The 23,622-nt window shown below is 37.9% G+C and overlaps 3 protein-coding genes across 6 annotated transcripts; 2 read left to right on the top strand and 1 right to left on the bottom strand.

Moving 5' to 3' along the window:
* LOC112575307 (1-acyl-sn-glycerol-3-phosphate acyltransferase alpha-like) lies at positions 1 to 5,843 on the top strand. Of its 2 annotated transcripts, XM_025257069.1 has the most exons (8): positions 1 to 128; positions 683 to 999; positions 1,783 to 1,916; positions 2,290 to 2,465; positions 2,711 to 2,806; positions 3,018 to 3,090; positions 4,556 to 4,680; positions 4,877 to 5,843. In XM_025257069.1, the coding sequence occupies exons 2-8, from the start codon at positions 815 to 817 to the stop codon at positions 4,901 to 4,903; spliced, it is 816 nt and encodes a 271-aa protein (XP_025112854.1). In that variant the 5' UTR covers positions 1 to 128; positions 683 to 814; the 3' UTR covers positions 4,904 to 5,843. The 2 variants fall into 2 exon arrangements, with proteins under 2 accessions (XP_025112854.1, XP_025112853.1); XM_025257068.1 differs by having other exon boundaries at positions 4,556 to 5,843.
* Positions 5,844 to 5,992: 149 nt separating this feature from the next.
* On the bottom strand, positions 5,993 to 19,958 carry LOC112575305 (anaphase-promoting complex subunit 5-like). Of its 3 annotated transcripts, none has more exons than XM_025257063.1 (18): positions 19,873 to 19,958; positions 18,487 to 18,612; positions 16,571 to 16,812; positions 16,006 to 16,088; positions 15,397 to 15,512; positions 14,956 to 15,160; positions 14,308 to 14,374; positions 13,910 to 14,011; positions 13,256 to 13,446; positions 12,857 to 12,938; positions 12,240 to 12,332; positions 11,343 to 11,410; positions 10,871 to 10,984; positions 10,124 to 10,558; positions 9,277 to 9,424; positions 8,858 to 9,020; positions 8,115 to 8,195; positions 5,993 to 7,074 (listed from the first exon to the last, which is right to left on the bottom strand). In XM_025257063.1, exons 3-18 carry the CDS (start codon positions 16,808 to 16,810, stop codon positions 6,863 to 6,865), a joined length of 2,400 nt encoding a protein of 799 aa, XP_025112848.1. In that variant the 5' UTR covers positions 16,811 to 16,812; positions 18,487 to 18,612; positions 19,873 to 19,958; the 3' UTR covers positions 5,993 to 6,862. The 3 variants fall into 3 exon arrangements, with proteins under 3 accessions (XP_025112848.1, XP_025112850.1, XP_025112849.1); XM_025257065.1 differs by having other exon boundaries at positions 8,115 to 8,192; XM_025257064.1 differs by having other exon boundaries at positions 18,487 to 18,594; positions 19,873 to 19,946.
* A 1,106-nt stretch (positions 19,959 to 21,064) lies between these two features.
* LOC112576247 (complement C1q tumor necrosis factor-related protein 4-like) lies at positions 21,065 to 23,276 on the top strand. Its single transcript, XM_025258553.1, has 3 exons — positions 21,065 to 21,397; positions 21,710 to 21,889; positions 22,311 to 23,276. The coding sequence occupies exons 1-3, from the start codon at positions 21,175 to 21,177 to the stop codon at positions 22,523 to 22,525; spliced, it is 618 nt and encodes a 205-aa protein (XP_025114338.1). The 5' UTR covers positions 21,065 to 21,174; the 3' UTR covers positions 22,526 to 23,276.
* The last annotated feature ends 346 nt before the right edge of the window (positions 23,277 to 23,622 follow it).

Genomic DNA, 23,622 nt, shown 5'->3' with positions numbered 1-23,622 from the left:
TTGTGTGCCGATGAGTTGGCTTTAATAAACTGCGTGATAGGGATATTTTAGTTTTTGTACCGGTTAATATTAGCGTCTGGTGCGGGTAGCAGACGACAGCGGGAGACTTCAGCGAGCAGACGACGGAGGTTAAGTGATATTTTTTTAATTTATTTATTTGATAACTCCGCATACATGTACACCATTTTTGCTGTTGTCGTCGAGAGTTCACGCGATAAGAAAACTGTGCCGAAAAGAGTCGTTGCACAAACCAGTTTATAGTAAACAAAAGATAACATTTCGGCACGAACTTATAACCCCACGTCCATGATTTCGGTCACCGGAACTTCACGTTTAAAACACAACAGTATTTCAGTTTTCAATATTTTATCATCATATCACTGATATTAGCTGATGAGTTAACCGGTTAGTGCCGTAGAATTTTGTTATCAAAACCATCATCAGCTATCAGAGGTGGACTTTGCCCCTGGGTCGCCTAGGGCGACCAGAAGAATGCTAGACTATCGTTATCAATATCTCCCTAGCTCCATGACTGTGTGCACTCTTATGTTAATGCACACACCTTGCTTGGCACACGATTTCTGCAATTATACTTTATAATCATTTTTTGATTGATTGTTAAAGTAATTATTTAAACGTAAACTGTTGTTAATAGCAAAAATATTCAAACTGATTTGCTTAGGTGGAGACTAAGCGGAAAACAGGACTTCGGACGTCATCAATTCTTGCGTATCCTGTTGTAAAACAAGACAACACCACGACAGACGACCTTTGAACCAATATAGACAACTGAGCAGTCGAGACCCATGTGGAAATGGCGCTTGAAGTCGTCCAATGGGTTTTCATTGCAATTCTTCTAGTTTTACCATTGTTGTACGAATTAAACGGCACATTCAAATACTATGCGAAAATATTTCTTTACTATACGAGCGTACAACTTGTCGCGGTTGCTGTTATATTGTGTTCTCTATGGCGTCCAGGCGATGTGGAAAATTATCGGTGAGTAACTTCGATTATGATGTAGAAAAAAAAGTTTGAACAGCGAGTTTAGTTCAATCACAAATAGTGTTGATACTGCTGAATCGAGCCCTTAGTTCCTTGTTTGTGTGTGTCTGCGCGCGTGCGAGAGAGGGAGCAGATATGAGAGTAAAAACTCTGGGAATCGCAAGCAGTACATAAGTTAAAGTATTGGGAACGAAAGAAAACTCAGTGTTGTAGAAGTTAAAATTAAAAACTTAATCATTATTTGCAGTGAGTTAAGCGTAATTCTAAAGTAATTTCATGCAACCAAGAGAGAGAGAAAAAAATGTTTTAGATGTATTAGGAAAACAACATGAAAATTGATGACGTATGACAGGCAAGTATAATCAATACAAATAGTATTTGAAATAGCAACACAACACAGCAGGTTTAATAATATGGTAATTTTGCATTAATACTTACTAACTTGATAATCAAAATCTGTGATTACCATGCAGTATCAGGGATATTGTCAAACTGGAAAAGTTTGATGAAGCACGTACCAGTAAAAGGTTTATCACCAAAACAGTGGAAATTATGGGTTGTGCATTTGGATTTTGCTTCTGGCAACATACTTTTGTGAAGATTTAGTAACTGCTTTTAAATCCATAGTTTTAATTGATGGTTTGGGATAAAATAATAACCATTTTCATATCATTTTAGTTGTATTTCTTATGCATTATCAATAATTCACTGGCTTAACTTTCTTTGGTCGCTAGCATCTAAACATACTAATATATTAACTTTTCTTGCTGTATGCAGCTATGTGGCCACTTTTGTCAATGAGTTGAGAAAGCTGTTTGGAATAGACATTGAGGTGCGGGGCCGGGAGCATCTGAAGGGAAGTGAGGCATGTATCATTGTAGCCAATCATCAGACTTCACTTGATTTTTTTGGTAAGCTACCAACAAACAGATTCTGGAACATTTTGTTTCTGCTATTATTGGACCTTTAGCACTGTGTCATCACAGATCTTTGTGGGTTTCTGTGCTCTGAGAGTAGTGTTATTGTCATGCAACCTATCATACTCAGATTACCTGTTTCAATTTTGAAGGCATTGCCTCCTGGTTTTGTGAAATATGTGTATTGTTAACCTTATAGGGCTAGGTTAGATGTGGTTGAAAGAAACCTTAAGAAATAAATGATTGTGGAAATAATATATTCTTATTATATATTCTATACTTCTGGTTAGAAAAATTATCTGGTATAAAACCTTTCGCTGGAATGAAAGCTGTTTGCCAAATATTTGAAGTGTTCACATGACCACAGGAATGATGGCGATCTGGCCAGATCGCTGTGTGGCACTGGCCAAGAAGGAGCTCCGCTATATGTTCTCATTCGGTCTGGCGGCTATCCTGACTGGAACCATCTTTATCGATCGCTTGAATCGTGAAAAAGCTTTGAGTACAATGGAGGAGACAGCAGCTGGAATCCGCAATAAAAAGGCAATGATACTAATCTTGCGAAGAGTGCATGTTTATGTGTGTGTGTACATGTGTTAGAGTGCACATGCTTCTTATATTTGTGGGAAACTAAGTTTAAGGATTTAAGGTGTCAGTTGTCATGTAGTTGCCAGTGTAGGTCATAGATTTCCAGCAAGACTGCTCTCATGGCCAACTGTAATACTGTGTGAATATACTTGCCAAGAATATTCAATATAAAAAAAAGGGGGCTTTTTTACCTTGTGCAGGTAAAGGTTTTTATATTTCCGGAAGGAACACGCAACCATGATGGAGGGGTTTTACCCTTCAAGAAAGGTGCCTTTCACCTGGCTGTTCAGGCTCAGGTAAATGCTATGAGAACCAAGCATTTTGCAGTGTTGGATTATGATAATAGGTTATCAAATCATGGAACAAGATCTGCAGATCTGTACTTAGATATGAGTGCATCACATTTCTTTTTCAATGTTTTTAATCCAGATATTTAAATTGCATTCTTGTAAAAGTATCATTTGATATTATATTATGAATGTGTTTCTGTTTTTTGAAAATAATTAGGTGCCAGTTATTCCAGTTGTGTTTTCTTCTTACAATGACTTCTACAATAAGAGGGAAAAACGATTTGATACAGGTAAGAACCAGTATTTCAATGACTTCCACAACAAAAGGGAAAACCAATTTGATCCAGATAATAATTTCTCTGGTTTGAAAAGATGGTTCAGAATGCAACCCCAGTGTATCTCATATCATAAGAAGCCATTGTTAAATTGTGTAAAATGCACAAACACTTTTAAATTTAGCTCTCCATTAGGTTTGAGCTGTGCTGGCAAAAAATGTGCATGCTGCTTTAGTCCTTGCAAAAATAATTACTTAGGAGTTAAGGTGGCAAAATGATCTTGTCAGTGCCTTCTTCTGATAAGGTTATTCACAGATTAGAGATTGTTTTACTGGGCACTGTTTAGTAGTGAGATTGATTTTCTCACTCCCACATTTTGCAGCTATTAAATTCTTTCTCTTTCCCATTAATTAGCATTTTGTGTCTGCAGAAGTAAACTTTTCACAACTAGTACCTGATTCGCACAATGCAATGCAAACAAAGTAGTGTCACAAAACACATTGCATTGTGTGTAAATGAATAAATAAGGAAAGAAACTGTTTGTACCTTTAGCAATTGTTCTACTATGAATTACTTCACTTAGGGAGCTAAAATAACCAACCAATTAGGTATTTTGTTATATTTGAAAGCCAACAAGGAGTCCATTTGTCAAACACCATGTTTGAGACAGTTGCTGGTTACTCAGAGTTGGATTTGTACTCCAGCAGCCAAAAATGACAGGAAAATAGTAATATTTGAAATCTAATAAAATATTTCATCATGTTGTGTAAATAATTTTTAATTTCTGCTCTGTAACCTCCTTTCGTGACAGCAGCTCTCCATTTCATGCAGTTACAATCTTTGATTTGAATTTAGTACTTAAAAAAAAAACTTTTTTGGCAAACATATCACTTACATGTTCCAAAAAATGCTCTCTAAAATGGCGTGTCAGTGACAGTTGTATTTATTGTAGGTTAATTGGTATAAATATTGGAACACATTGTACTTTGTTCCACCAGTTCAGTTCTAAGCGATGAATTCCTTTGCTTTTCATCCATATGGAATGAATTAACATTAGTAATTAGAGAATATTAAAATATAAGACTCCAGCATTGATGTGTGAAATGTCAACCTTAGGTATCTGTATCATTCACTACTGTCTTGGGGACTGAAGTTTACTGTATCCTTGTTACAATCTCCCTTTTCAGATATATTTGTAAATCTTTTTAAAACCCCATGCCTTGGCTGAACATCAAAACACACACACACCCCCCCCTGCAAATTTCTTTGTTGTTTTAATTCTGTAGATTCATTTAGATCTTTGGATTAATTTTTTTGTAATCTGTCTGTGGTCTCATCAGTTTTGTTTTTCACCATGTTGCCATACACAATTTGAAGCTCTTAAGTTGCATTTGGTTAAAATGGAAGTTCAGTGTTGTATAGTTTTCAGCCATTACAGACACCAAGGCCAATTGTCAAAACAAACTTTGACTTTTCATAGGAAAGCTGACAATTACCTGCCTGCCCCCTGTGTCAACAGAAGGGATGAAACAGACAGACGTTGCAGCTCTTACGGAACATGTGAGAGAGCAAATATTGGAGATATTCAACCAGTCATCTGCTGAAGTACGTCAGCCCAAGTTCACGAATGGGCTACGATAAAAAAGTTACCAGAATAAGTCAGATTTTTTAATTCTTAAGGAATTAACTTTTGCATCTAGAAGTTACTATCCTTTAGTTCACACTTGTTGCCCATATCATTTGTTGATATGATTTTGGTGCAGATGCTTTATGCAAACAGTGTTTCTTTTTTGCTCTGTAGATCTTTCACATCAGTGGAAGCACTTAGCCCAACAAACAATGTCTGAAATTCGTTCAAGCAGGTTTTAAGTAACCACTCACAACAAAAGACATTAAGCTTTGACCAGAATGCTAGTGGCAACCTTCAGCAACAAATGAGCCCAACGGTCTTCATGCAGATTCAGATTTATAGTCCCAATCAGCAAAAAAATGTTTGGGTGAAACTGTATTCAGTAAGGTTTGATTAGTTTAGTTTATTCCTTGTTGCTCCTTTGAGGAGCATAGGGCTGCTAGGTTTGATTGGTAGAAGCTTATATAGTTGATGCATTTTTAACATTGCATGATTTATAGATATACTTAAAGTTAAAAGGTCTTGTATTAATGGCAAAGGGGAAAAACACCCCCCACCCCCCCAAAAAAAAAATTGCATTCTTCCAGAGTCTCATAATCTTATATTTTTTCAGCCTCATCAAAAGTTCGTTATATTAGAGATATATTTCTACTTAAACAAACTGGGACCTTCAAGAAAGTTAAAATATGTATAGATTGCCAGTGCTTTTTAGATTGAGATGTGTGTGTACACACATATGAGGAAAAACCCTCTCTCCCTCTGTTCAATGAACAGAATTGGTTGCATTTTTCTTTATTTTTTTTTTTTCTGGTACTTGTGGTATTTTTTAAACCTTACTTTCTTTTCATGGTTTGGATACACAGGTCCGCATATTTATAATTCCTTGTCTAGACGAATGGTTGTCTGAAAGTAGTCAAGTCATGATGTAACTAGTACCTTAAAAACGTTGAGTTTCCATGTCAGTTGACATGTTTGTGCATGCTTTGCCAAAATATTTTTAAAAGATGTCTGGTAGATCTCATTTTATATGTTCATATGAAACCTTTATTTTAATGATCTTGGAATGTACATGATCAGGGAGCTTAGTTTTCCTTTGCCAAAAAAAAAAATGCTTAGATTTAAAGGCACCCCCCCCCCCCCCACTCCAAAAAAAAAAACCAACAAAAACCCGTTACTGTAATTGAATGCACGATGAGAGGGAAAAGCAATGGGCTGTCAGTGGTTGTTGAAATCCAGAAATATAGCATTGGATTATTCTGCATCATACCATATATGCTTACTGGATGCGATTAATAATCAAATCAGTAGTATTAATTTCTGTGATAATTGTGTAAATGTTTAATTATAATTAACATTATATTCTGCTTTAGCATTATATATACAAATGTTCAAGTCCAAGCATATTTTATTGAGATTTGGTGCTAGACCCCTAGCATCAGAAATTCTTAGTGCATGTGTCTAAAAGGAGTGTTGAGTTGGTGTTTGGTATTTGTGATTAGTTTGAAACAATTTCTTCCACTTCCCCTTTTACTTTTGGATTTTTTGGTATGCTTTGGAGAATCAGTCTGGTGACAGCATGGCAGGTGATACATAGGAATCAGTATGAATAGATGTCAGCTTCTCAAGTTTTGCTTTGAAGCAGAATCTCTTACACTGAGGGCAGTTGTAGATCAAGAAAACGAGGAGACATCTTACATGTGTATAGTTCTGATACTAGAATTTAAAAAAAAAACCCCAAAAACTTTAAAAAAAAAAATAATAAAATTTACAAAAGAATCTGAACTGAGATAATTTTATTTTTTGTTGACTGATGTCAAGTGCCTATAAACAAAAAAACAAACAACTATATAAATACACACACAAACAGTTAACTTCCTAAGCTCCAACCTCCTTTGTTAAATAAAAAAGAGGTCTGCCAAAACTAAGACGAGTAGTTTTAAATGCTACTCAAACAATTCCTGAGACATGATGCACATGCAGCAGTACTGATTTACTGACCAGGTGTGAGATGGCTTCCTCTGAGCTTATTGCATTCCAGGATAGGATTTTTCAACCGCTAACATGATTTTCTTTTTTCTCTCTTGTACTCAACACTGGATCTTAGGCTCTCACACGTCAATATATACATAGAGCATAACATGTCCTGTATACAACAACTTAAATGGTGTTAACACGAACAGCAGCAAGCGTGGGCACTTGCTGGTCCAGCTGCTTGAAGCGGTGTGCACAACGGTTTCGTTCTGCTGTGTTGCCCAGTTGATGATAAAGTCGAGCTAGATAGTAAACAGCATCTTTCACTCTGCTGGTGGCCTCAATGGATTCAAAGAGCCGGACAACAGTTGTCATCAGACAGCAAGCATCCAACATCACTAGAAAAATATTTTCAAAACATGTTCAGATATATATGCATCACTGCCTACAAAAGTTTAAAAAAAAAAAAAAAAAAAGGAAATCCCATAACCTTTCAGTTGAGAGTTTAGGGGTGGGGTTTTGCTAGAGACCACACTTAGAGATAGTTCTGTGTGAGAACAATGCACCTTCTCCTCTCCATTGCTGCCTTACCTTCCCCAACCCTCTATGAAGTCAGGTACCCATTCCTGCCAGCTGGGAAGTTTGTGTTGCCACATAGCCATCAGACTAACACATCCAGGTTTAGATGCCAGAACTTAAATCACTTGGCTATCCACTCCAACACCACTATAAAAGGTGTGGTTAAAAGTCACCCAAGATGCTGTTACTACAAGTGGCCCAAGATGGTGGTGGGCTGACAGCCAAACATTTCTGTTCTTGAATTAGCTTTCTTCACTGGTCAGATATTGTTGAATATCTGTGTGAGGCATTTGATGATACTGTCAGCTGACTGGGTTGCAACAAATTTAATAACCATGGCCAAGTATATCACAATGTGTGTCTGATTGTAAATGGGCTTTACGTGTGTACTGGTCACTTAATGTATTAAATGTCTTTGGGATTTGTGTCTGTAACTATCCATGCAGGCAGGCATATGTGTATGTTCATGGGTGCATGAATGCATATGCATGCATAGATGCCTGTGTATGTGCACTGTTAGCATGCACATGTGCATATGTATGCATGCCTAATAAAGTGATTAGCCAAGTTCACCCATATATATTACACATCAAACATCAGGCAAATGAGACTGGACAAATTTTGTTTAGATTTTCAACATCAGCTACAAAAGAGAATGTGCACGTGTTAGTGGGAAAGAAATGGAAATTTGACAATCTTTAAAAATCGATGGGTTACATATTCAGTTAAACACCAGAACACTTCTTTCAAAGTATCACAGGCAGTCATTTATCAAAATTTCAGGAATGGTAAGTATGATTAAGTGATGCACGGTGTTTTAACAAAATATTCAAAAATCAGAAGCATCAAATATTCTCACCGTTGCTGTTGCGTGCAGTTAAGGGACAGTCTGCCATCGGGGCATCAGCAGTAAGCAAGCCAGATGCATCAGAATTACCTGCTAATTTTATTTTTAATCAAAATAAAATTCTGTTAACCAATGAATTCGGATGATGAGAAAAGAAAAAGTAACCATGGTAAAGTGGTAAAGTACCCTGGTAAAGTAACCATGACAACAAAATATATAAAATGGTTTCAAGAAAGAAAAACTGAACAGAGCCTCCATCCTCACTACACCCAAACAGCTCCAACTTGGAGTAAGAGAAAACTAAAATAGCAAAACAGAATTCCAATTCAATGACCTTGCTTTTCAGAAAACTGACCTTTTGCCTTTAATTTCTTCTCTATATTGATATATCTGAACTACCAAACTAAGTAATGAAATTAAGCAAAAAAAGAATCTCTTGAGAGCTATTTCAACAGCCCGGCTGCAAGAATAATGAATTTGCAACAAATATAAGTGATTCAAAAAAACATGTAAATGTTAAAAATTCTTATTCAGTCACAATGTGTGGAAATCTGCTTAAAGTACATCCTGAGATGGGTAGTCAAGACTGAAATGAAAACTATTCATGCTTGTATCTTTCTTCCATCTCTCTTTAACAGAGTGCAGCTAATGCTGATTTTTCTTTCCTAGCCCTTCATGGCACTCATGAAAAGGAAAGTGGTCAACATTTGCTAAAAATCAAGGGGGGAAAAATGGCTCATTATGTTCACACTCACCAAAAGTTCTTTGTGTAAAATGTGACAAAGAAGCAGAGGCCACTTTGCATCGAACATAAATGAAAAGCAGACGTGCACGATCATAGGAAGACCCGTGAGAAAGAACAGTCAACATAACTGTCTCCAGCAGATTAAGAGCCTGGCTTGGCAGCTTCATTCGCAGCTGTTGACATCAAGTCAAAAAGTAGCGTGCACATATATACATTTTGAGACCTGGAAATAACTACTGCCTGTTAACAGACCAATATTCTTGGACAATAACAAAGTTAACTGCATTCTCTAAAACTAATTGTCCAAAAGAAAATATGAAACTTGGCAAGATCTGATTCTTTCAAAAGCATTAAAATTTTCCTGTTTTTTACATATAAAAAAAATTAATTTGAAAATTACTGAAAAACATAAATGCATGCTTTACCTACCTGTATAACTGCTAGGTGCATTGTTGACATAGCAGCCAGGTAAACTAGATGGTGGGTGTTGGCATGGGTCAAGCAGTTGGCCAGATGTGGCAAGGCAGCTGTATGGTTTCCAGTCAGAAGGTATACCTCAGCTAGTGCCAACAGAATTCTGCACAAAAGGATAACAAGTACATGTCTGTATTCAACACATGCATGTACAGGAACAAATAGGACAGACACAGACAAACCACTGAAATATAATGTGTTGGTCTCTATTCACAACTTTGAATTTGTTCTTGTAACTTAATCTTAATATTTTGAGTTGGCCTTGGAAAAACACAGCAATACAAAATAGCTGAAAATATCCTCTTTTTTTTAAACAGCATATTATTGGACAAAACACAAAATGGAAAAATAAGTTTTCATGTAACTGTACGACACTATTCTAGTTAGATTAGGAAGAGTCCACCTCAGCCTGGCATGGTCTTTTCATTGTTTGCCAAGATTTAAGGAAAATCACTGAGATTTTTATCCTTCTAGTGACCCCAAGCTACCTTTTGTATGCAGATGGATACAGCCCTTATTTTTTGGTTATTTTTGTAAAGAAAAAGTAAATTTCTGGACAGTAACCGAAAGCCTCCCACTTCCCTGTCACCCTTTGTGTTCACAGCTTTCCTCCCCTTTAATTCATGGTAAACCCATGGTGTTTTCTAGCTCTGGAGTTCCATGTTTGTCTCTAAGAAATAGCAGAAAGGAATCCATCATGTGTGGTAATGCATAGTCGGCCAAAGAACAAAGAGACCTTAGTTTTCTACATTTATACATTTCTATTAGTGCTTATTATAGTCACAAGAAGATTATGCCGCACCTGCATTTCAAGTCTGGCAAGAAGTCATTGCTTGATGAACTTAAGTCCACCAGTGTATGCAACAGGGAAAGACTGGTGTTCACTTCGCCTTGCTCTCGATGCAAGATGGCTTGCAATAGTCTTCCTTCTGCATCATTAAGGGCCCGCACATTGCCAGCTGCTCTCTCAGCCTCTGCCCATCGCCCAGCCAGCAGCGCTCGCTCAAACATGATATACTGCTGACACATTTGCCACAGGTAGGCATGCTTTGTGTGAGGCGGGAATCTCTGCCGTGCATGTTGCAGAATCTCCATTGCACAAGAGTAGGCTCCCTTGTCAGCATGGTGACGTGCCAGGTGACAAAGTGCCATGCAGATTGGCTCACCATTGTAGAAAACACCACTTTCAGATGTATTGAGGCATAGCACTGTTTGTGCACACATTGAAGCACATTCTCTGTTGGAATGATAGAAAACAACTGCATATGCTGCAATTTCTAGAAACATAGAATACAACCATCAGAAGAGGACGTGCACATTACAGACAAAAAAAACCCCCCAAAACCCACCCACCAACTATTAAATAAACTTCACAGTCACAGAAGAGGAACAATCAGGTGATAACCAAGAAATCTCTTATTTTACTATGAGAAATGCAGTCATGCTCATCATTATAACATGCTCTCGGTATTCAATGAAATGAACCATTAATAAAACTTGTCATGCAACATTCATAGTTAGTGCTAAAAAATGATAAGCTCCACGAAACCTGTTGCCATAGTAACTCCAAAGAGCAGCTCTCTGTGCTCCACTGACTGCCATCATTGCATACAGTGAATGTTGACAGTTGATGACGTTGCTCTTCATCATGTACTCCAGTACACTGCAATTTGCATGAACACAAACACATGCATACAAGCATGCACATATACACATACATAGGGTTATGGTCACATCTATTAACTTCACAAATATTCCAAAAAGCTTGAGCATAACTATGTAATAGTTCAAAAAACTTTCTTCATACTTCAGACATCCCTTCCTTCTTTCCAGAAGATAAATTGAACAAGCAGGATCTGTTTTCCTTGTTAATGTTAATGAACTGTGTAATGTCAGCATAAAATTTAAATGACAGATTTAGAGATCAACAAGCTTATTTACTCCCCCTTCCCTCTTCTCCCCAAAAAATTACCGTCCTGCATTCTACAAAAGGACTTGACTGCACTTAATGAGTCACGCACCTGGCTGGTTTAGCTGTAGCTAGGGCATTGTGTTTCGCCAGCATCAACACCCCTAGTGATGTCAAATACTGAAAACAAACACACACACATATGATGTAAACAGTTCCTCTAAGCTATGTCTGATCCCCTAGAAAACTTTGAGAGTATTAACAACAATAATAAATGTTCACTTAGAAAGCACTTTCCGTATCAACAAAGGTATGGTCAAGGTGCTTTGCAATAGCCATCCAACTAGAGGTGAACAGTACTTACAAAAATAAAAGCTGAAATAAATAAGCTGGATGAATGGCTCCAAAATGTAAATAAACCTTACAAACAGGAATATTATGAACTACACCTGTCTCTGAAAGCTCCAATGCAAATGTGTAGTACATGTATTGGTAACTCTTAGATCTTTAACCCTTTATCCTCCTCCTGCTTGACTAGTCAATGTTCCCAACGACAGTTAACCATTGCTTTCCACCTGGTAACCCACTTTCAGTCTGTTGTTATTCAAATCAATATTGAAGGAAGTGAGGTTACTGTTAACAGAATCACACAGGCTAGAGAGACTATTATATTATATTATATTAATTTTATGTCTGATAATATACATTAGGTCAGCGGTTCTCAACCTTTTACTAATGACGCCCCCTGACGAACAAAGGTATGTCCGCGCGTCCCCCTTAGCCACACAATGTAAGCTAATTTCACTAATACCGGCATAAGAAACTTTTAAAAAATGACCACCTTCGCGCCCCCCTTTGTAAGCACTTTGCGCCCTCACCCCAAGGGAGGCGCGCCCCACCGTTTGAGAACCGCAGCATTAGGTGATATGAGATCTAAATGTACAGGATCTTAATGTGGTGAGCAGAAGTGTAGAAATTGTGTTTACTCTGATTAATCCAAAGGACTCACCGGCAGACTGAGTTCTCCACTTTTGGCAATGGAACGTTCCATTTGTGATGCAGTCTTCTGTGTTCCCTGATCTGACAACAGGTTAAGCCATGCCTGTACATTAAAAAAAAACCAAACATTATCCATTCAAGCCTAAAACATCTTGACTTTGAGTGCTCTATCTTCAAGAATTTTTACTTTTTGTTCTTTCACTATAACAACGGTTCTTTTTGCATGATTTGGTTTTTGTGTGAAAGAAAACACAGAAATAAGCAAGAATAACTGTTTCCAATGAAAACATATCAAACTGTCTAAGGTTAAAATTAGGCACACTCCTTGAAGATGCTGAAAGCTCTGTTGTTTCTGCTAAAAATATGCATTTAGTCAAACTGAACACAGTATGCCATCATCTAGAAGAATGTTTTTTATTCGAAGGGTTACACCAGAACACTTCTTTCTTTTATTCTAAATATGGTAGCAAAAGATAAAATTTTCATGAAAATAATTTGTTAATCTCCATACTTTTTTTTAAAAACACAGTAATATTAAAATCTCCCCACAAAAGACCAAGATAATTGGAAATCAATCAGATTATAACAAAAATAATTTCAAAACACAATTTTAGAAAGGCCACACACCAGAGCATGTTGAAGGCAGACATGATCATTGGCTTCTTGTGCCATTCGGATTGCTTCAAGCAGTGCAGCTCTGGCCTCAACCCTATAAAAAAAATGCACTCTAAACAAAAACTAAGAATTCAGGCTGGCATGTATGGCATGCAGATAATCTGACAGCAGAGTGTGGAAAGAAACATTTGGCTACCCAGCAAATCAGTCACAACAGAACACAGTTTTTGGAAATTTGAAGTATAGTCGGTCTTGAGGTCTTCAAGCATGTGGATACACAAATTGGAATTTCATAAACAGTACCCAAGACAACACATTCACAAAACATAACATCATGGTCACATCAACTTCTACCACCGAGTATACTATCCCTCCACCAAGTACTCCCTTGTGATTAAATCAAGCCCTCACTTGTGATCAAACTGGGAGTGCAGAGCTGCTAAGTTCAGAGCTGCATAGCGACGACTCACTTCTTCCTCCCATTTTTTGGATGGAGTTACTTCCCCCATAAGACGAGCATTGCGATCAAAATAATGGTAAAGACTGTGCAAGGCTGAGCAGTACTCCTTCACTCGTAGGCTGTTAAGATAACTTAGGAAATGCTGCATGTACGTTCACACAAGCAAAGCCACGTAAGCCAACGCACACACATACATGCACCCACAGACAAACACAAAACTTCATTTTTACAATATACCCCAAAGAATGATGACAAATAGACAATTTGACAATTATCTACACATAGTACACTGCTATGTTCATAAATAGTCTGATCAATATATCTTAGTTTTTATTAGCAAAATAAATTAACTGCCACAGGAAAACTGCTCTCCTCAACAAAGAGTCAGATAATCTGCAGTTATTAAAATCAATCAAACCAGCAATTAAAAAAACCGACTGTTTAATTTTGCCATCAAAGTTAGTGACAAAAATTCAATATCTTTTGTCATATAAATTTGAAATTATAAAGAAAAACTCTTCCAACAAACAGCAGTAAGAACAAAAATGAAAAACGCACTTTTTTGTTAAATTTGTTTTTAACTAAAAGTCTAGATGTGCCCTTACTGCTTCTGCCAAGTCTGGGTTTGCCTGGAGGATAGCAGTTACTTGTTCTTGAAGCTTGTTTGGTGATAAGGCCTTGTTCTCATCATGTGATAGCAGCTGCGCCTAGTACCAAAACATGAATATTTTACATCAAGATTGGTGGCTCAGTGTCATTTAAATAAGACTCCTGACTGAAAAATTAAGAAATGAATTGATACACAATTGTATGAATTGATAACTAATGCTTTTACTATGTTTTTCTCTATAGAGCAAGAATTTTGTTTCAGGCTATTTTATGTCATAGCATGACTTTAAGTATTCATTTTTGCCAGGAAAAAATCCACCATTGAAAATCAACACAAGAATATAGTGCCATTCTATTCAAGGAGAGCAGGATGTTCTAGCAGCTTATGTCTGACCTGTTGAGCAATGAAGAATTCTGCCTGTTTTTGGGAAAAGTATGCTCTATTTTGACACGTGTCATCACTGAAAAATATGCAGACATACTCATATGTGTGTATTGCCCACTAACCAACCACACACACACACACAAATCACGAACTGTAAAAGCTAATGACCAATGTATGAAAAGACTAATTTGGAAAAGGAAGATGTCAAACATAACAATGATTTAATAAAATGTTTATGTTTGAATCTATATAATAAGTAAATCCAATACCATTCTGACTGCCCCTTTCATGAGTACTGTTGTCTGATAACTTTAACAAACTCTTCGTTCTGCAAATAACTTTCCCTCAGGAAAAAGTATGTTTTTAAATAGAAGACATTTTAATGCAATCCTAAATAACCCATCACTTCTCTCATGATTTCTCTTAGCATATAAAACTTCTGCAAGAGTAAAATCTTTGATGCAGAAAGCACTAAGATTGTTTTCTAGAATTATTTAAAGCTGTGAAAGCCAATAATTTTACTTCTATGATAAAAAAAATATTGCATCTGCCACACAGTTCATGGATAGATCAAGTTGCTTATTTAGTTTATAACTAATACTGCATCCACCAGTAGTTGGCAAACTACAACTTACCTAACTTCTATCTGCATCTCACCTGTCATTGGAGATGTCCTCCAGATGCAGCCCACGTGGCATGGACTGAGAGGTACAAAAATTCATAAAGGAATCCGTCAGGCATGCAGATGACACTTCCATTTGCTCGCCTTCTTGAATGTAAGTGCATAGACGAGCATGGAAATCACATACTTGGCTGAAAGACAGCCGACTAAACGACAGCCAAAGACGTCGAACAAAAATCCCTGGAATTGTATAATTGTATGAGTGGAGACAAATGTTAAAAAAAACAAAAAACAAACAAACAAGAAAGCAGCTCAAGCAACATGAGTACTGCAGTTAAAAGCTAACCTAAAGACAGGTTCAGAGGTGAATATTTGTGCCTGTATAAGCTCTTCAATATGCTGTTTATTTTCATCGCCTTTACCGCTTGAAATATTTTAGTAACTGGCAGGAAAACGTCAACCATGAAAGAATATACCTGCAACACTGGAGCGATGAATGAGCATGTCATTGTGATTGCTATACACGTAGGAGCCCAGAGTGTCGATAAAGTCCATTACTGCCATTGACCCTTCAAGCTTAAACTGTTCAAGCCTGAAAAAGAAACCCCACCCTAAAACAGTACAGTCTGAAATAACATTGTGAGATTTCTAGGAATTGATACATGACTATCGCTCATCAGCACTTAAAAAGCCAAAATTGATTGCTAAATAAATGAACAACAGAAGTCTATGATGCACAAGTTTGATGTGTGTACATCCAGCAATCTAAAGGTTAACATGGCAAAAGACTGAAATAAATGCTCTGTCACAGTATGTCTTAAATTTCTTGGGTTGATTATTTGACACCAAAGCTTATTAACACTTTTACTTTCCTATGGCAAACGTAATACTTTTAAGCAAACTTTTATGCAAGTCCATGGTATCTTTCACATAGTACTGTTGTAGGCAATCAGATCAAATCATTCTGTCTAGCTTATTGTCACTAGCACTTTCTCTTCCACTGGGGTATGTTCAGTATGCTGCTTTCTTTGTGAATTAACCTCTATAGATAAAACTCACTAACTGTATAGAAATAAACTCATTACCTGTACAGAAATGAACTCATTAGTTGTGGATGTAATAGAGGCTGAAGACGGGCTTTGAGGTCCTTAATTTTCAGATCAGGACACTGTCATTTGACACACACGCAAAAGTTACCAAAGTCAAAACACAAGTGACATGTAATATGGTTCTCACATAATATCAGTTTTCTACACAAATTTGATCAAGTAAAGCTGTCAATATCACAAGCTAAAACCTAAAAAAGAACCTTGTAAGCAAAAACACATTATATCAAAAGAATGAATTTTGGTCTGTGATTATAATGATGGTCTATGATTATAATGCTGAGGGAAAACATTATAATAAATTTTTCCCAAACGTTCTAGATAAGTCTCTAACCATATTGTTGAATTATTTTTTTCACAAAACCACAAATATCCCTAAAATAAATATATTCATCTCAAGGTAAACTTTCATCCTCTTTATTGGTTAGTTTTGAGACGAAAACCAAAGTATTCTTTTAAAGTGAAGATGCACGGACAAGTGGCTAAAGTTGCTAGTAACTGTGCATTTTACAAATAACTTTGCTTTTATATATCTTTAACTAACCTGTAACAGATCCAGCATTGTTGTCATAAAATGTCGTTTCTCCCTCTCTGTGAAATTTACCAAAGCCACACCCCTGCAGGAGGTGCTATCATCCATGTCTGTGGCTGGGATGAAGCCCCGCATGACTTGATATTCATGCAGCAAAACAAGCAGAGAGAGTTTGTGTGGTGTTATCTGCTCTTTGGTAGACCTGCTGGAGAAAGGCCCGATGTGAAATGGATCGTCACTTGATCCTGACATTGCTGAAATCATGAAGATGGTGAAATCATCAACACTTGTTGATATGACAAACATTTTGTGATAAAAGGTAATGATGACGATGATCTGATAAATAATGATAGTTATGACATAACAATAAGAAAAAACTAGTATGGACAATCTACTGAGTGGCAGTCTTCCTGTTATATAACTTTTGTGGACTTTGAGAAGGCATTTGACACTGTAGACAGGGGCATCATCTGCAGGCTGATGATACACTATGGCATTCCACTTAAGCTCATAAACATTATCCAAAGTTGTACAAAGACTCGCCCTGCCAAGTTATCCACAACGGCAAACTCACTAAACCTTTTGTAATGAAGACAGGGTTGCATATTATCATTAACAATCTTCCTGATGGTCATAGACTGAATTATACAAAAGACAACCTAAAACAACAACACCGGTATCCTGTGGACCTTCACCAAACAGGACCTGGACTTTGCCGATGACATTAGTCTCCTGTCTCATTGGCAGCAGCATGCACAAACCAAACTGAGTAAGCTGACAGAGCAAGCAGAGAAAACTGGCTTAAAGGTCAAAAGAAAGAAGACTGAGGTGACAAGAATCAACAACAAGCAGGAACTTCCAATCCAACTTCTCCGAGAGAACATCCTAGAAACAGACCGCTTCACGTATCTGGGGAGCATTGTCAACAAGGAAGGTAGAGCGGACAATGACATCAAAAGCTGCATTGACAAGGCCAGGCATGCTTTCATAAAGCCTACACCCCATCTGGAACATCTGAGCATTATCCTTCCACAGTAAGACTCGCATCTGTGAAAGCTGCCCTATTGTATGGTTCTGAAACATGGAGCGTGACAAACACCAACAACAAGAAGCTCCAGACCTTTACCAGCCAATGCCTACGTCATATTCTGGGAATAAGATGGCCTGAAAAGATGTCCAACAGCAGCCTTTGGAAAAGAACTAACCAGAATGCCACTGGTCAAGACATCAAAAAGCGCAAAAGGGGCTGGACAGGACACACCCTGCGCAAACCAGCTGTCACCTTTTGCCAGGCAGGCACATGCGTGGTACTCTCAGGGGAAGAGGAGAGCTGGGAGACCAAAGCAGACTTGGAAAAGAACAGCAGAGAGCTGGGCAAAGGATGTTGGAACTACATGGGCCAAATGCTGATTTAATTTAAAGTTGGACATCCATATCAGCATAGCATTAGGCTGATTTGAAATGTCTATACTAGTGTTTTCTATGACGATATGAAATAATACATAAAAATTTTTGTAAGTTTTTCTTTTTCACCAGCAATGTGTATACCTTGTATCTAGTGTTTATAAGCTGTGGCCTTGATGATCCTCTTGTTTGGTTTAAACACTGAGTAGTATTGCTTACACAAACATGGCATCCAGTATCTCAATATTATTGCTAATTCCAGTATGTTTGTGAAGTTCTTGTATCTGCTGCAGGTTCCAGTGACATCAGTCATTAAATTATAGGTCAATACAAGTTTACAATGCCTCTTTGTAGTAAAGACAGTGCTATGTTCTGTTAACTTCCCAACAGCTTTGAACTTATTTCCACATTTTACTTAGGTAGTGGTTGAAAATTAAATATAAAATGCAATGACTTGATATTTTATAGACATAATCAAGCATCTTCAGGTTATAAATAAGAGAAAACACCACATATAGACTAACCTGACACATTCAATCCTTTGCAGATTATATGTAAAGTTTCCGCTGTGATATGGTTGCAAGCCTTCAATAAAGAGACTGGTTTAGTCTGGTAATATAAGGTGATGCCTCCTGTTGCAAAATTATGTTCTTCAAAGAAAAGAAAACAAACATACTTTAATGTATAACCTTCTTTAATCAGTTACAATATTATTTTGTCATCAAGCAAATGTTTCAAATTCATTCATAAGCACATTCCATGCATTTTTTAACATACTTTATTCTGTTGTGGCAAAAGAATTGATGTGTTTAAACTTTTACTATGTGATGTTTTATTTCTTTTAAGTTACATTTGTAACTGTATAACTGTCTTCATCAGTTTTCATATTATCTCAAAACTAGCAGTTTATTTGAATACACAACAAAACACTTTTATAGATTAGTTTGTTGATAATATTTGCCATAAAATGGTAGCATACTGTACATACAAAAATATAAGAAAATCCGTAACATTGTAAAACCAGTAAGGATAGAATTTATTTGCCACAACAGTTGCATAACATATAGTGCTCTGAGCCATGACTGGCTGAACTGACAACATATCCTCTGAAGGAATTTAGCTTGTTTAGCTTTTTCTTTTATTGATTGTGAGAGGTAATACTACAATTACATGTACGTGATTACTGTGTATACAGTATTTGGTGTAAAGTGTTTATATTTAGTTTTTTTCAGTTTAAAAAATGTACATAAACACACTATATATCATTGTCACTGTTAAGTGTTTCCCTTTTCCCTTTGTTAAGTGTTTAACCTTTTCACTCCATCATGGGATATAAGAAAGTTTTAAGGGCCAGCAACTCTTTACATTGGCCTTTTATACTCATTTATATTAATTTCTTATTGTTTTTAGTTTTAAATAGTCTATTTATTCTATAAAATGTGGTTTTGGTATGTATTTTGGAATATCTAGAACAAATTATTTAGATTTACATTGATTCATATGGAAATAATTGCCTCGGATTTCGCTGATTGTTTTCGGACAGATTATCGGTGAAAACCGTAAAATGTAAATGTACTTCAATAATTTAAAACATCCATTTAGTTAATGATTAAGAGAAATGGATAATACGACCATCATTACACATGATATCCACACTGATGTCCTTCAGTCCAGCACTGCCCAACGGGCACTGATCGTGAATGCTGAAATTGGTCTCGTATACTTATCTCACAAAGTAAATAATGATTTATGAGAATCAGTATGATTATCATATTTTATACTCCTGAGTTATTTGTAGATCAACCTATTTGACAGGTCACATATAATTAGAAAATGCAGTCACGAAAACATGCGTATTACGTCCAAAAACTGCCCCATCTCTTTAGAAAAGTAATTTTGTTTAAACAAACCATCGCTTCATTTCGTCTTTGCAAATATTGAATCACCCGCCATATTGGATAAGAAAAGCCAGCTTTACGTTTATAAAATGTGTCAAAATGAGAATAAGCTACATGGGAAGTAATACCTTTTACGAATATTTCACGTTTCAAACGTCAATAGACAAATGCAGTTCCTTCTGGCTCTGACATTTGCATCTGTGCCATCTCTCTCCCACTCTATTTTTCAATGCTGCCCAGATAGGTAAAGGAGTTTTCAGTGTTTCACCACGAACTAATATCCCTGGACTGCTGACAGACGATTTTTTACCACTTTCACAATGCCTGGTATATAGCAATAATTCATCACCTCGCAAGTTCAACGAAGGCGTTGGCGATGGACTGGACATGTGCTCCGCCAGCAGACAGCAGACTTCTCCAGAGTCGCCCTAAGATGGACTCCAGACGGCCGAAGAAAACGATCGAGGCCGCCCAAAGGAAACTTGGAGAAGAACAGTGGAAAGGGAGATGAAAGGAAAGGGCTGGACATGGGGTCACCTGGAGAGGGTTTCAGCCGATCGACATCGGTTGAGGCCTTATGTGCAACCTGATGCACGAAGAGGATTAGTAGTAGTAGTAATATAGCGATAAATAGTTTTTTAAGATTAAGAATAAGTTGTTTTTCTGTTGGTTTGAGATGGAGAAACATGAAATAGTTCGGCGCGTGCTCACAATAAATGGTTGCCATCCACCGATCACACACTATGCTGTAGTCACACAACACAATCACAGACGCTAGGAACTGATGTTTTCTGAATACATACACACATGCGCGCTCGAGAAGAAAAGAAAAGGCGCCGCCTCTAGGGAGACCGAACTCTCGTTTCATCAATGCCGACTCTTGGGCCATTAAAATTCGCTCGTCTGATGAAGCATTCACGGTTAGTATCTTCCCAGGGTTAGTTGCTCTGCGTATTAACAATTTATAAAAGGAATTAAGAATGTACTAATCCGGGGTACAAAAAAAAAAAAAATGCTGGTTACTGTCCGTTGCTTGGAAAACAGACTCCACTGTTGAAAGGGGTTGTGTTTTGGAGCTGGTCAAGGACAGAAAAGAAAGACATCTGCTGTTGTGTAGGAATGGTTATCGCGAATTTTTTTTTTTTTTTTTTTTTATAAAAAGAGATACGCCCAGATGTTTATAGAAAGACCACGTACCCCTGTTGCCAGCTCCAGCTTTAGAAAACCGTTAACAGGAAGAAAGAGGCTCAGCACGACATCTCCTGCAAATCCAATTAACTGTGCGAGTATATCGTCCACATTGTCTCTCTGCTGATGGCGTTGCTGATTCTCTTAGTACACGTGTGCCTGTTGATGTCAAGCTCATTTGCGAGGTCGCTGGTACAGAGCAAAGTGAGGATAACAGCGAGAGCCGATGACGCTGCCCCCTTGCAGGATGTAGTAGAGCAGCAGGCCAGGACGATACAGGCGCTACAAGCCAAGCTGGCTGGGATGGAAGCTAGACTGCAGTCTGCAGAAAGCAGATTACAAAAACAAGGTACAAAATCATCGGAGTTCGCCATTCCACCTCCTTTGTGCAACCAGATAATAAACAGACTTAACTGCGAGTTTAAAATACACTTCTTCCATTCACCCTCTTCAAAAGGGTTAAATCGGTAATAAAAAAGGAGAGTGACAAAAAACAAACAGTGTGCATGGTGGATGTGTCGTAATTCGAGGACCGTGTGTATGTATCAGCAATTAACGCTCTTTGAGCTCCCATCTCACATAGGCCAGCTGCCCTGGTTATCAATATCCGACAATTTTTTTGTGCGAAATAACTGACATCTTATTTATGTCTCCCTTGCAGTGGCCTTTACCGTGCATTTTTCTCAACATTCTGTGAGTGTTGGGTTACACTCTACCTTGGTCTTCGACACAGTCGTCACCAACATTGGCAACGCCTACGACTCAAGAAGTGGCTTATTTACCTCCCCTTACGACGGGGTTTATGTCTTCTTCCTCACTGCCATGTCTGAAAACTCACACGGTAACAGTCCTGTTTACGTCTGTACAACAACAAACTGCACATTACACTGACACTGAGTACTAAAACAATTCAAACCACACCCATGCATTGTGAACTGAAATAATGTCGATCCCACAGGCAGACTGCGTACTGAAACACACCCAACTAACATACTTCGGGTACTAATATAGTGTACACTGGCAAACGTTGATCTGAAAAAGCACACATCTTGTAATTATCTTGCTCAGGAAAATATCGGGCATTGCACACTGCAGTAAGAAGAACATCAGCACGCAATGGTCACCCTAAACCCGCATTACAGAATTAATTTACATGATACCATGGGTATGGACATTAGACCATCGCACCCGGCTGTAGAGGGAATGGGGTTTGACAAGCGTGTCCAGCTTTGCAGCATCTAACTAACGATCTTTCTCGCCAGGGGTCATCCAGCTGGCTTTACGCAAAGGAGACACTGAACTGGCCGTCACATGGGGGGACGGGCAAAACGACCCTAATGACCAGGAGACCGCCCACGTTCTTGTCCCTCTGAAGGCCGGAGACCGGGTATGGGTCAGTCACAAGGACGGGGACACGGAGCTCTACGGTGGACCATGGTCAACTTTCTCGGGCTGGTTAGTTCACGCTGACCTTTAACCTGTGTGGCAAAGATCCTCATCGCGAAAGCCTGAAATTCCTCCACGTTTAGTAAAACAAATGAATCACAATATGAAGTTGTTTTGGCTTGGTTGTAAGCTAGTATATATATTGCTTTCATCGAAGGCTGACAAAGACAAGATTAGCAAAGAAAACGGAGACGTCAGGTTCCTTTGGGTCCCCTCCCATATTGGGATAAAAGGAAACGAGGAAGCCGATAAACTAGCCAAACTGGCAGTAAAACAAACTAGCAATCATACAATCACCACCCTAAACGTCTCTATTTCACCAGCAGAGAGAAGAATAGCAATAAAACCAGCAATAAACATAAGGTGGCAAGAGAAATACAAAAGCGAAGGTAAAGGAACTAGGAGACTGCTAGATGAACAACCCAGTAATACTCTACTTTTCTTTGGCACAAATAGGCCCCACCAATCCAAGATAGCCAGAATGAGGCTTAGCGGAGAATATCTAACTACATATAAAGATCCTCCGAAATGCACATGTGGAGATAGGCTTAGCACCCCACATGTGCTTTTGGAGTGCCATGAAAACAAAGAAGAAAGAGATGTATTAAGTCAGGTCTTAAATAAACATAGGCTGGCCTTAAACATTAACAACTGTCTTAACCCACCAAAAGACATATGGCACTCCATACTGACATTAGTAGTAACAACGGTGGCAAGCCACCCGCATGCTAAACTCATATAATCAGGTAAAAAATGCCAAAGCCTAACCCTGCATAAGTTTCTATATACATAGGGAAATATACATAGGGGAAAAAAAACTATATAGGAAAAAAAATAATACCAACGGGCGAATAACCACCAGTACGAAACAAAAAAAAAAAAAAAAAAAAAAAGCGGGCAGCATAAGCAAAAGCAATACCTCAGATAAAAGCCTAGGATATAGAAATAGGGCAACAAAAAGGATCTGGCAACCCGGATAGTACACCACCACTGCAGACTTGCCAGGACTCCAGGACAGCACGAGCACAGCAACTCCAATGGCAAAAGGGCACCAGCACCAATAGACAACACTTGCGGCAAAAACAACGAACGGCAACCCTTCTCCCACTCCCTTCCCCTCCTTACCAC

This window comes from Pomacea canaliculata, linkage group LG11 (genome assembly GCF_003073045.1).
Source record: "Pomacea canaliculata isolate SZHN2017 linkage group LG11, ASM307304v1, whole genome shotgun sequence".
Lineage (NCBI taxonomy): Eukaryota > Metazoa > Mollusca > Gastropoda > Architaenioglossa > Ampullariidae > Pomacea > Pomacea canaliculata.
This window is presented reverse-complemented; position numbering and strand designations above follow the sequence as displayed.

What these genes read in the sequence shown, in the direction of transcription:
- LOC112575307 (XM_025257068.1), top strand. Translation starts at nt 815, where the DNA reads ATGGCGCTTGAAGTCGTCCAATGGGTTTTCATTGCAATTCTTCTAGTT. An exon ending in ACCTGGCTGTTCAGGCTCAG is followed by an intron (nt 2,807 to 3,017) that starts GTAAATGCTATG and finishes GAAAATAATTAG; the next exon opens with GTGCCAGTTATTCCAGTTGT. An exon ending in GGAAAAACGATTTGATACAG is followed by an intron (nt 3,091 to 4,555) that starts GTAAGAACCAGT and finishes GACTTTTCATAG; the next exon opens with GAAAGCTGACAATTACCTGC.
- LOC112575305 (XM_025257063.1), bottom strand. Translation starts at nt 16,810, where the DNA reads ATGTCAGGATCAAGTGACGATCCATTTCACATCGGGCCTTTCTCCAGC. An exon ending in TCTGCCTTCAACATGCTCTG is followed by an intron (nt 12,333 to 12,856) that starts GTGTGTGGCCTT and finishes TTTAATGTACAG; the next exon opens with GCATGGCTTAACCTGTTGTC. An exon ending in TGGAGTTACTATGGCAACAG is followed by an intron (nt 10,559 to 10,870) that starts GTTTCGTGGAGC and finishes TCATTCCAACAG; the next exon opens with AGAATGTGCTTCAATGTGTG.
- LOC112576247 (XM_025258553.1), top strand. Translation starts at nt 21,175, where the DNA reads ATGGCGTTGCTGATTCTCTTAGTACACGTGTGCCTGTTGATGTCAAGC. An exon ending in AAGCAGATTACAAAAACAAG is followed by an intron (nt 21,398 to 21,709) that starts GTACAAAATCAT and finishes TCTCCCTTGCAG; the next exon opens with TGGCCTTTACCGTGCATTTT. An exon ending in CATGTCTGAAAACTCACACG is followed by an intron (nt 21,890 to 22,310) that starts GTAACAGTCCTG and finishes CTTTCTCGCCAG; the next exon opens with GGGTCATCCAGCTGGCTTTA.